The sequence below is a fragment of the Trichosurus vulpecula genome, chromosome 3 (genome assembly GCF_011100635.1).
Source record: "Trichosurus vulpecula isolate mTriVul1 chromosome 3, mTriVul1.pri, whole genome shotgun sequence".
NCBI lineage: Eukaryota > Metazoa > Chordata > Mammalia > Diprotodontia > Phalangeridae > Trichosurus > Trichosurus vulpecula.
Window position 1 is genome coordinate 427411302 of NC_050575.1, and position 13129 is coordinate 427424430.

The 13129-nt window shown below is 40.5% G+C and overlaps 1 protein-coding gene across 1 annotated transcript in view; it reads left to right on the forward strand.

Moving 5' to 3' along the window:
* Positions 1–12889, forward strand: part of ADRA1A (adrenoceptor alpha 1A) — a 127341-nt gene extending 114452 nt beyond the window's left edge. Inside the window, exon 4 of the mRNA XM_036750202.1 lies at positions 4765–12889. Within this exon, the coding sequence (XP_036606097.1) occupies positions 4765–4773 (9 nt within the window). The 3' untranslated portion in view covers positions 4774–12889. The remainder of the gene's footprint in view (positions 1–4764) is intronic.
* Positions 12890–13129: the final 240 nt, after the last annotated feature.

The window sequence follows — 13129 nt, forward strand, 5'->3', positions numbered from 1 at the left end:
TTCACCAAGTCGTTGTGAGGCCCAAAGGAAATGTACAGAGTGTATCGAGTGCTTTGCAGATCGTAAGAGCACTGTGTCAAAGTCAATTATTACATCTACTTATTTATATACTATATCCTCTGGTAGAATAGAAACCACTTAAAAGTGGGAAAGATTTCATTTTGGGTTTGTATCCCCAGCACCTAGTACAGTGTCCAGTCCCTAGAAACAACGGAGGTACTAGACCTGATTTCATTGGTATATGGAACTCCTAGCTTGGAAACTCTCTCTATCAACGCAGGTCAGCGCCTTGTCTGCAACTTCATTTTAGAGAGTTGCCTAGATCCCTACAAGGCTCCCTGCCCAGGGTCACACAGGCAGTAGGTGTTAGAAACAAGACTCAAAGCCCAGATCTTCCTGACTCTGCAGCCCCATCACAGAGTCATATAGTCAATATGTGTCAGAGAAAGGGCTTCCACCTAGGTTTTCCTGATCTTGAGCATGGCTCTCTATCTCTTCATTAATATCTGCTGGGTTTGTTGAATTGAATTTCATCTTAACTATACAACCAGGTAAGTCTTTTTGAGGAGCTGATGAGAAAAAAAGTCATTTGCAGCACACTGAACAGAAGGGAAAAGAGAGAATGAGAAACACAGGAGCTCAGTGCACCTGAAGATTGAGGCTGCCAAACAACTCCCCAGCCTCTTCAGTTTGGCCAGGGCCAGCAAGACTCTTCTCAACAAATCACTGGGTATTTCAGGAACTCATTTATGAGCAAATGAAGGGCACATCGGGACTTCCATATCCATTACCTGTTATTGCACAATGTGCCAGGCTCAGACTATCCAACACACCTGCGAGGTGTGGGCAGGAGCCAGCTCCAATTTATGAGTGTATTTTCCTACCAGATCACTGATGTCAATGCTTAGCAGAAGGTCTCTGGATCCTTTCCGTGGTACCTTTTTTTCTTTCCACCTTTCCTTTAATATTTTCAAAGTGTTTAACAAGCAGAGACATAGCTAGGAACTGGCACCCAGGGGAAATGATATGAAATGATTGTAGTGGACATCGTGGGGATGACACCTTGTATTTTCCCATCCTAACCTATTACTCTTGCTGACTAGGTGCTCAACTCAATGGTTTCAGTTATCTTAAAGGTTCATGAGTGTTGTCAGCATTCTCTAAATCAAACGTGTCAGACACTCCCAAGTGCAGCACCAACCAGATGTAATTAAAATGTAATTGGGAAATATTTAACAAAATAAATAAAAATACAATAGAATAGAGATAATGCTAATATGTAGTTTTTCTAAGTCAATATGCAGCCCACAGGGATCCTTATGTATGGTTTACTGGCCCCATTTCTACTTCTGTTTGATGCCACTGCTCAAAATTATTGATCCCTGGAGCACAGTCCTGATCACCTCACCCTAGTTAAGGCACAAAGTTTACCTAGCCCTCAGAACAAGGTCAAGCTACACTTCTATTTCCTTTCCTGCAGTCCTGGCAATGATACTGTAGTTTGAGGTCATCATCTCTCATATTGCAAGGAAGAATGTTTAATGGGGATTGATTAAGAGTATTTGTGGGCACTTTTTTCACAGTTGGGAAGCATTGGGGGATATTGTCCCATTCCTTTATTGAAAGTGTTCACCAGCTTCTCTAGTGAAAAAACTTTTCCTGCATATGTTCTCACTCCTGTTGGTGTAATGAGCCCTCTACCTTGTACCCAGACTAGGTTTGCATGGTGGCTGAACATCATGTAGTAACTTCCCCTATGGGCAAGTTGCTTCCTCTCTCTAAATTTCAGGCTCTTCTTCTGTCAAAGAAGAAACTCTAACTTGAGGGCCTCTGAGGTCCCTTTGAGCTCCAGATTTATGGCTCAAAGGTACTATGGTTCTCTAACTTTCACTAATTCTATAGCAATTATACAAGATGATGGGGATTCTGTCATGTCTGACAGGTCTTCCTGAACAGGAAGAACTTAGGGGTCAAAACCTAAAGACTTCAGAATGATTCAGGAGGAGAAAATAAACTGGATTTGGAACAGAAGACTTGGCTTCAAAGTCCAACTACTCCACTTATGATATGTGTGACCTTGAGCAAGTATCTTAACCTCTCCTTGCCTCAGTTTCCTTAATTGTAAAATGACGAGGTTGGACTCTGCCTCTAAAATCCCTTCCAGCTCTACCTTGATAGTCCTGTGGACTTTTCTGTCATCCTTCACTTAAAGTCTTCATGAATTTATCTGGATTGGAAGGGACTGCTTTCATCTAAGTTGAAATGCCTAGATGAGACTTTCCCACTTTAACACCACCTATAAGAATAGCAGCTTCTTGGGAAGAATAGTAGCTTCTGGTCCCCCTGAAGTGGATGATGTCTTTTGAGAGACGATCTCTAAGCACTTTACAATTAAGTATCTCTAACCGTAATTTATGGTTAAGAAACCCTTGATAATAATAGATAGAATTTATATCATGCTTTAAAGTTTACAAAGTACATCATATGTTGTCTCGTTCAATCCTCCCAATAACCTTATGACATGGATGCTTTTATTATGTACATTTTGCAGGTTAGGATACTGAAGCTGAGAAAAGTTAAATAGCTTTGCCTAGGATCATACAACTAGTGACCGAAGCAGGATTCCAATGCAGGCCATTCTGTTTCCTTTGCCACCTAGCCACCTAAAACAAAAACAAAACAAACAAACAAACAAGAACATGGTGGAGGCTTAATCTTAAAGTTCTAGTGAAATTAACCAGCCAGAAATTGTCCAGCCATCGGACATCAACCACAATGACTATTGTAATGTCAAATATCCCTAAATACCTCAGGCCCCACCCCCATTCCCATTCCCATTCTCTGGAACCTAAGAATTACACTCTGACATTTTCCCATAGTATGAAATTAGTCATAAAATTATATGCGATTGTCAATTTAAAATTTTGATGATATCATCTCAAGTTTAGCACGTTGAGTTAGGAAAAAAAGATCAGCAACTTCAATTGGCTTTTTAACCAATCAACCAAATCGATCCCTGCAACTCAGAGCATGCCACACTGTCTGAAATCATTCTATATTGGCACCAAGCCTCGGTGTTTTCTGTTTTAAGTAAATGACAGTCATGGATAGACCCTTTTCCTGACTTATGTTTACTGCCTCTATTTTTAGTTTGGAGAACTGGCCCAGAATGAAAAGCTTTTTTGAATGTGTTAAAGCAGGAACTTTGAAGTGCCTATATATCCCTAGAAGTCAGTACAACTAATGGGAAGGGCCAAACTCATAGGACTAGGGATCAATGGGGTGTGCACAATGCCTGTCTCAAACTGTACAAAGACCCAACTTGCTCTGGTGATAAGGAGGCATGAAGAGCCTCAGGAAGTGAGCATTTGGCTTACTGTCAGCACTTGAGCATCCATCAGAACCTTTTGCTCATTTTCTTATATCTAGGACTACTCCTACCTAAGGACCACATTTGATGTGTGTGAATACCCACTTAAAACATTGAACCACCAAAACCATGCCTTTGGGTGAGCTAAGTCCCAGAAGAGATGAAAAAATAGTCCCTGGGTTATGATTTTTTCAGAGCTCAAAATTATCCCCTTAAATCTTTTTCTTTGTGTTCTTAGAATTAGCTTCTAAACAATCTTGGCACTGTCAGCACCAGGATTCTATTCTACAACATTAGAGTTGGGAAGAGAGTTGGTTGAGTTAGGAAAAAATTCAAGATTTCTTCTCCTTGATCTCCTTTTGTGTTTCCAAGAGTTGATGGACTGGGATGAGATTTGGCCCTGTCTAGGAGGACAACTTCAGTTCCATTCAGACCAATTCAACAAGTATTTACTGAGTAACTACTACAAACTAGGCACTGTACTAGTCTCAGAGTATGCAAAGATAAATCAAAACAGTCCCTACCTTCAAGAAGTCTAGACTCTATTGGGAAAGGACATGGTAGTCACTAAAGATTATGGTCTGTAAATTAAATCATTGGAAATGGTAACTACTCATTAATACTCAATTAGAAGAGGGAGTTGGCTTTTCTGTTTCTTCCAAGGGAGCAAAACTAGAGCAAAGGCTAGAAGTTGCAGACAAGGAGGTTTAGACTTGAAAACATGCTAACTATTCAAGCTCTCCAAAAATGGAATAGGTAGTCCTAGGGGTGGTGGATTGTTCCTAATTAGATCACACTAGCCATAAATCTTTTCAAGAAATTCTTACTCCGGTACAGGTTGGACCAGATGGCCTCTAAGGTCCTTTCCAATTCTGAGATTCTATTTTTCAACTCACACTTGCTTCCCTTGAACTTCCTTGCCTAGATGATGGTGCATTAGTTGGGATCATTTCAGTTGTGAGTACCAAGTACCGATACTTTCCCCCTGAGTATCAAGATTAACATCATACAGCTACTTTGATCCGCTGATCTTGGGAGCAGAGGTTCTGCATCTGAGCATGGGAATATTTCACCAGCTGTTCAGTTGAGTCAGTGATCTATTTAGTCCTCAGTGTCTAATCACATTCACTTTTAATCAAAACTCTTCAGACACTCTTCAATTGCTTCTGGGGCTAGTTCTGTTCAAATTCCTTCCTCTTTGTGAAAGTGATACTCTCTTGCGCACATGAAGACTATACTTAATTATGTGACATTGAAGGGAGTCTCCCTGCAGACAGGATACTATTCTATGATAAGCAAAATTCTCCTTTGGAAGTCCCATTGGAGCAACTAAGGAACAAGTGCTGTAGGAGACCTTGGTGCTCACTTACTGTAATCTCTTTTCATACCACTAGGACTTTTAACCCTGAAAACACCTTCAAACAGCTCCAGCCGGAGCCATTGACGACACTCTATTCATCTGTTCCTTGCCCACAAACTTGGTCATGGAGCAAGGCTGATCTCAGCCTGCTTTGACTCCAACCATCTTCATAAACAATGCTGGCCATGAGCCCCATGGCCCTCCAGAGCCTCTGCAAGATAGGTGAGTGGAGATCACAGTTTGCATTTTTGCTGATGGGGGTGGCAAGAGCCAATGGCCACAGAGGGACCCAGTAACTGAGTTACAGTAACTTCCTACAGAGGACACTCAAGCTGTGTGCAAATGCTCGGCTCACCTCGCTCCTCTTCATGTTTCCAGGAGCCCACTCGGTAAGGGATGGCCATCATACAAAAAGCCTTGTCTATGCAACACAAGGAAGCTGTCCTACAATATTCTCCACCACTGAAGCAAATTGGGTATTAGATAAAGTGGCCAGCAAAGATGGCTTTTTGGTTTCCCCACACCTACCTCCATCTGCCAGAATTTGTTCAAAGTAGGACAGCTTGGTTATTTTTTCTCTGCCTCTTAGAGCCAGGCCCAGTGGTGAGATGAGTGGGAAAAACAAACAATTCTTTCATTATAGCATGGTCAGTCTTTCAGATGCTCATCTTGTGTAGTGTTGACAAGTAATGGGAATTGTTACTAGAACAGACAAAGAGCGAGGCACATCTAACAGTAATCTAAAAAAGAAAGAGTCCCAGACTAAGTGTAGACCGTATCTGGGAAATGAAACAATGATGAGTTCATAAATTTAGAGCCCAGCAGTCATCTAGGCTCACATCATCATTTATAGTTAAGGAAACTTCACCTTAAAGGCGAAGGGACTTCCCCCTAGATGGCCCAAGGCCATACATGTAGTAAGAGATAGAACCAGGATTTGAACCTAGACAGAGGTTCCACAGATGGATCAGAGGAAGGAATGCTAGCTGGGAAGACAGCATGTCAGGATTCTACCCTCAGCTCAGCTACTTACTGTGTGGCTTTGGGCAAACTCTCCGAAGTTCAGTTTCAGTTCAGATAAGGACAATGCACTGGAGGACCACTAAGTTATCTTCTAGCTCTAAATCTATGGGCTCGTTATCTTAGGGTGCTGGAATATCAATTAGCCATTAAAATTGTGCAAGTCAATTACAGCATAAAAACCCAGTACAATTTAATGCAATACAATACAATGAACAAACTAGGTAAATTTGGGTCTGTGAAAGTAGAGGAAAAGGCAGAAATCTTTGTTGCCCTGAGCTCATTATTTTCATGTATTTCCTAGTTCATAGGAATACAGATCTAGAGTTGTCAGGGACTTCACAGGCAGGCCATGTAGCTGATTTTTTGTCCTTTTACAAATGAAGAAACTGAGGCATTACGTGACTTGAGCAAGGTGTCCATGGTAGAAGGGCAGTAGAAATAGAGATTCATAGAAACACAACATGTCAGAGCTTAGAAGGACCTCAGATTTGGTACAATATAACCCCATTTTAAATAGGACAAAACTCAGGCCAAGAGAGGGGAAGATCTTGGCCCTCTGGTTAGTGACTGAGCTAGAAGGTTGAAGGGTCAGTTCCTATTTGTAGGCCAATATCCATATTTCTTTGGCTGTAAAACAACCCATTTACTCTTCAGAAATTCCCAGTTCTCCCCTACATCTCCAATATTACTGCATGCCAAACTGATCTATCACCACATTCAGTGATTGGGCACTCTTTGAGCACACTTCTTTATAGCCTCACAGAATCTTCTCCTGTTCTGCCCTGCCTTCCCTTTTGCTCTATTTCCTCCTCTTTACTTCCATCAAAATAGCTAATTTCTCTGGTATATTAGCACAATCACCTTCATAACCATTCTTTTATTCATTAAGTTTTATTAATTGCCTACTAGAGGCAAAGCTTTGTGATAAGCACTGAGGGTGGCAAGGCAAAGAAACCAACCTGAAACACAATCATTTGATTGTTGTCTTCCCCATTAGGATGTGGGCTCCTGGAGGATAGGGACCTTCCTGTTTTTGCCTTTCTTAATCAGTGGCTTGCCCAGAGTAAGTGCTTAATAAATGCTTGTTGATTGACTGAAACACTCCTACTATGGCATTCTACTATGGCATGGAAATGGCCCTGCTGCAACATATGGACAGAGAAGAAAATATAAGGCATTTGAAGAAGAGAACATCAGGAGGAATTGTTCTGGGAAGGCTTCGGGGATACCCTAGATGAGCCTAGAAGACAGTTATTGATTCTAAGAGGCAGAGATGAAGAGGGCAAACTAGTCCAGCCATGGGGAATCCCCAGAGGCAAGTTCAAGGAACAGCCAGCACCCCAATTTTACTAGGACATGAAGGAGAGACATGGGAGGTAAACCTGAGAACACGGGATAAAATCTGATTATAATAAGTTTGGAATGTCAAGCTAAGGAATTCATATTTATGCCATAAACTAAGGAGAGTCATGTAAAGTTTTTGACCCAGAAAGTGATAAGATCAATCATGTACATTAGGAAAATTATTTTAAACATCATGCAAAGGATAAGGGCATGGAGACACTGTAGAAAGAGGGTTAAGTTTCTAGTCCAGAAAAAAAAAATGAGTGTTATAGTAGAGTGGTGGCATCAGGAGTGGAGAGGAGGGGATTGGAGATACAGCTTAAAGATGACTTTGTGACTGATCAGGCAGAGACAGGGGAGCAGTGGTGGTGAGGGATCAGAAAGAACCAAAATATTTATTTCAACTATAATGTATCCATCTAAGTCCCAGAATCACTGAATTTTGAGGTTAGAAAATACTTCAATGGCCACCAAGTCCAATCCATACCTGAAAAAGAATGCCTGACAGATAGCCATCCAGCCCTTGCTCTAAGACTTCCAGGGAGGAAGAACATACTACACACACACACACACAGAGAGAGAGAGAGAGAGAGAGAGAGAGAGAGTGAGACGGAGAGAGAGAGAGAGAGAGAGAGAGAGAGAGAGAGAGAGAGAGAGGCGTATCACTTTTAGAAATCTCTGATTTTCCTCATATCAAACTAAGTTCTTCCTCTCTGCAGCTTCTCCTCACTGCTCCTATTTCTGCCCTCTGGAGCCAAGCAAAGTCTAATCCTTCTGAAACTTAACAGTTCTTAAAATACTTGAAGACAGTTGTCAGGTCTTCTCTTCTCAATCTAAGCATCCCCAGTTCCTTCAAGTGATGCTCATGTGGCTTGGACCCTGGATCCTTCACCATCTAGATTTCCTTCCTCTGGAGGCTCTCTAGCTAATCAGAGTCAAATCAACACAAGCTAACAGAGAACAGTCTTATAGGCTACATGTGTTAAGACCACAGGTCTAACCTTGGGTTTCTCCATTTGATTTCTAGATCATAAAATCATAGGATCATTGATTTGCAGATAAAGGGGATCATAGGGGCCATCAAGTGCAACTCTTTCATTTTACAGATGAGAAAACTGAGGCACAGAGAGGTCATATGGTCACTGGGGTCACGCACTTATTATGTATCTGAGACAGGATCTATAGGACCATAGATCTAGAACTAGAAGACATTTAGAACTTTAAGACCATAGAAGACGTCAAGCTAAACCCCACCTTTTATAGATGAGAAATCTAAGACACAGAGAGTAACTTGTCCAGGACCACACAACCAGTTAATGTCTGAGGCAAGATTTGAATTCAAGTCATCTTGACTCCAGGTCCAGCACTCTCTTCACTATACTACTTGGCTCCAGAATTTATACAAGCAATGGTATGATGTGAGGATGGTTATACCCCAAGCTTTAGCCCATCATGACCAGTCTGACTATGGCCATTCCGTCACATTCCTAGACTATTTTACCTTATTGTCATAACCCTTTCCATATAGTCTGTTCCTAGCTGCGGGTCTTAAACTTGGTTTAAGTGGCCCTAAGTAAATTTTGGATATGGAGTTCATGTTCTAATTCAGCTTTGCCTGAACATATTCTATCCCTATCAATCATTTTGGGGGTTTCTAGGAAGAAAGCTGCTGTGGGATTTTATTGAGAATGTTTGGCACAAATGAAAAATAAGAAAATTCAACTTTTTGGTAATCATAGAAATAAGAGTACAAGCTGGGGAGCCCAAAGACTTTGGCAAGGTCATTTCGCCCTCTCTAAGTCTTAGTTTCTTTGTCTATAAAATGAGGATATTGGACTACATAATCTATAAAGTCCCCCCAGCTCTAAATCTATGATCTGTAATTAATTATGAATGTTAATAATATAGAAACATATAAAGTGAAATATGACTGTATCCTCTTATGAATGTAAGCCCCTCATGAGTAAGGGTTGCTTCATTCTTTGTATTTGTATCCTCAGGATTCCAGTGCCTTGCATATGATAGGTACTTGATAAATGAATACTGATGAATTGCTTGATTTTGGACCTGAATGAATATAGATTTACCTTACCTTAAGAAAAACCAGTATACCCAGATTTGAACCGAAAAACACAGATGAATCAGAGAGTGGGAGATTTTATGTAATTCTTCTGAAATCATGGTCTTCTATTATTTGTAGCCATACGACATCTCCAAAACTATCTTGGCATTAAAACATAAAACTTTTGCTTATCATTGAAAGCCCTGCACAGTTTCCCAAGTTCTCCTCTGTACTTCTGTTGTGGGCCCACATCATCATCCACCTGAAATGACCAGCCAACATAGATCACTAATGTACTGACTCAGTGGGTTGCCCATCCAATGGGATGTTGTAATCTGGCCAATTTTTCATCCACTTTGTTTTTTCCATTATAAATGACGGGGCTGGTCTATATCATGTGAATATGAATTGCCTACTTCAGAAAAGGATTCTTCAGTTTCTATAAAGGGACAAATATTTGCTCCACTTAGATTCCCTCTAGTTTAGCTCATGGTAAACGAAAGTATAATTTGGTACCTTGTGGTGAACTTAAGCATAAAGTGTAAATTTTGAGAGTAGTTTATTTCCTCAACCTCTCAAAAAAAGTGACAAGGAATCCTTTTACAGAGATATTTTTATTTTTCCTAGACCTGTAATTTCATTGGTATATCATAAGGAAACTTACTCTCCCAAAGCTGATTGGCACCCCTACTGCAACTATAGTTCAGTTGTCTGGGACACTGTGAGGTTAAGCAGAGGCAGAGCTTTACAAGAAAATGCCTATTACATAAAGTCAGGTATAACTTGTGGGCTCTGAGATTCAGATTGAGAAGAGATATCAGAGGTTATCCTGTCCAACTTCCTCATTTTACATCTGATGAATTGAAGCTTAGAAAGATCAAGTAACTTTCCTAAAATCGCACAGCTATCATCTCAGAATAAAGGCAACCCACTTCCTCTATCATGGGGGAAAAAAGACAGAAATCTCATCTGGTGCTAATTGATTTCTCAAGCTCATGTCAAGAACATATCCCTATGAAATTGGGTTCGTTCATTTGTCAATTTTGAGCAAAAGGGATTCAGTGATATTATTTTTTCAGCAAAACTAGTTTATTTGCTGTTCCCAATATATGATGTTTCATTTCCTTCCTCTGGGTCTTTGTATCAGCCATTTCCCCATGCCTGGAATGCCCTCTCTCTTGACCTATGCTTCTTGGGGCTAATAGTTCACAGCAAGGCTCATATTGCGCCTTTCCCAGCCTCTTCAGTTGTACTAAACTTGTGGTTATATTGAATTGATTTATCTTTATGCTTCTTGTCTTCACCCAGTATGATGTAAGCTCCTTGAGGGCAGGGACTATTTCATTTTTGCCTTTGTTACCTCCAGAGTCTAGTACAGTGTCTCATACATGGTAGATGTTTAATTGAATTATGTATTGAATTTAACTGAATCTAAACTCTGTATCTCCCCTAGTCCTAGGACAGTGTTCTGCACGCACTCAGTAGGTGCTTAAAATGCTTGTTAAGCAAATTGGATCAAGAGATGCAATGTGGTAGGGTAAAAAGAGGGGTTTCTTGGCTTGGCTGATCACTAATTCTGTGACCGGAGGCTCTGTCAACCTCAAGGAGCCTTGTTCTGCTCAACTCTAAAATGAGGGGGTTTGGCTCAATGTACTCTGTGGTCCCTTCCAGCTCTGAGTCTACATGCCATCTGACTTTCAAGTGAAGGCTCTCTTTTTAAAAGAAACTTTGCTTTGGGTCCCATCCCATGTCCATTGTCCTGATCTGCCTTCTGGCCCATGTCTAAGTGAATGAATTAATGAGCACTTGCAAAAACAAACATGCAAAAGCCAAGAACAGGTTTCAGGATCCAATTGTTCACATTCTTGGAGACCCAACTCAGTGTAACAATCTCTCTCTGTGTTGTGTTCTCATGGTTACACCACTTTCCTTCCCACCACCCAGATTCTAACTTTCTAACTACCATGTTCCTCAATACCCCTCCACTGCCACATCACCAAAGAAAGAAAGAACAAAATTCACAGATACAGAAAATGCAACCACAGAAACCCCAGTCCCTGTCAAGGAAAACTGTCATGACAGAAGGCTCTCTCTGCATCCCAGGACTTGGCACAGTAAACTAGTTCTATCACTAGTTCTACCCCTAAGCCCACACATCTCTCCCTTCTTTTCCCCTTTACCTTTTACCCAAGGCTGAACCTTTAAAGGGCCAGTGGATGAAAAACCTGGGCCCCTCTAGTTTATGCCACTGGAAAAACTGGGCCTCAGAACCCTTTCTTTTTCATTTGTCTTTAGACAGAAAAAAAAGGAATTCAGTTTTTTTTGCTGATCACTCATCATGTAAATAAAACTTTCACTGTGTGTGAGGCAACTAATCCATAGCTGTGAGCAAAGGCTTTGTAAGGCATTAACAATCCAGTGTTGTCTAAAATGCAGTGTTATTTTTTTAAACTACAGTAAGTGAGAAGGGCTTTCCAAAAGAGAGAAATGGGTGGTGTGTTTTTAAATCAATTTTTTTAAATGCTGGCTGTGGTAACAATTAAATCTCTATGTTTCTCAAGAAGTGCTTAAACTTTGGCACTGAAAGTTGAATGATGTTCAGCCTGTTATGTCAAGAGGGTTTACCAAGGTGAGAACGATGGCTTATGAGGTGGGAAAGCAGTCACAAGTCCTGTGTAATACTTCAAAAGAAATGCTTAGTGAAAGGTTTTTAGTATTATCAGCTAGCAACTGAACTGATAGGCTTTTGCTTACTCTTCCTGGCATGATATGTGGTCCACCCCGAGTAAAGATTCATTATATCCCTGTGACATTAAGGCTCTGGTTCAATAGCATGCCACAGTCCTCCTTGAAGCATGAATCTGAGCACATGTCCCAGCTGGCTGCCTCTCTTCTGCTTCTTTTCTAATAAAAGTTACCCAGGATACGAGCTCCATGTCATAATCAGAATAAATAGGTGAGGAGTGGGGCTGCCCACCAGATAGAGTGGTTTCCCACACAACCCTTAACATGAATGAGCTAAATGAGCCCCACCACCACTGACATCACCCCCATTCTCTGTGAAATTTCCACCAACATACCAGCCATATGTGATTCAACCTGGCCCTCTTTAGCTTTGGGTATTTGATCACCTCTGTACATGATATCTTGAGTGGATGGTACCTTTTGATCTTTATATTTTGTGAAATATATATATATATGTATATCTTTCCTAATATTGTGGCAATGTGGGTTGTGTTGTATTTGCTGTCACAGACAGAATGCTCATGTGCCTGATAGGTCTGTCCATGAGCTTGACTTGCATCCTGCCTTGCAAAAACGTCTGTATACTTGAATCAGCTGCAGTATTTTGCATTGACACCCAAGCTGAAAATGGCTTCTAAGACATTTTACTCTCATGGAATGGACTATCTTTGAACTATGCTGTTTCTGAATTTTCCACGTGCCATTTTTATAAACTCATTTCTTTAATACATTGAAAAAATCATGCTGGTCATTTTTCTTGAATTAAATGAATGTATAGATTAATTAATAAGCAGACAAATAAATTATTGGGGGGAGATGTACTTTGTGGACCATGCAATTCATTCATGTTTTAAGGGAGTTGTTCTATTTGTTTCAACAATGTAGTTCAAATGATAAGCATTTACACTCCTATAAATACAGGCAATATATTTATGTCTTGTTCAATATTGAAATGTGTCCTCTAATAAAATATTTTAAATGTCTTTCCTTAAATTCTATAATGCTTTAGTGAATCACATTACTGTTGCGAAAATTCAATCTACTCACAAACACTTATTAAGCACCCACTGTGTACCAGCCACTGTGGTAGATGCCAGCAAAAGAAAGACGTTTGCTGGTTATGTTCAAAAACAGAATGCTTTACCAGGGTAGCAAGGGAAGGAGTCAATCAGTTAATAAGCATTTATTGAGCACCTATCATGTGCCAGGTCATAGCTAGATGGGT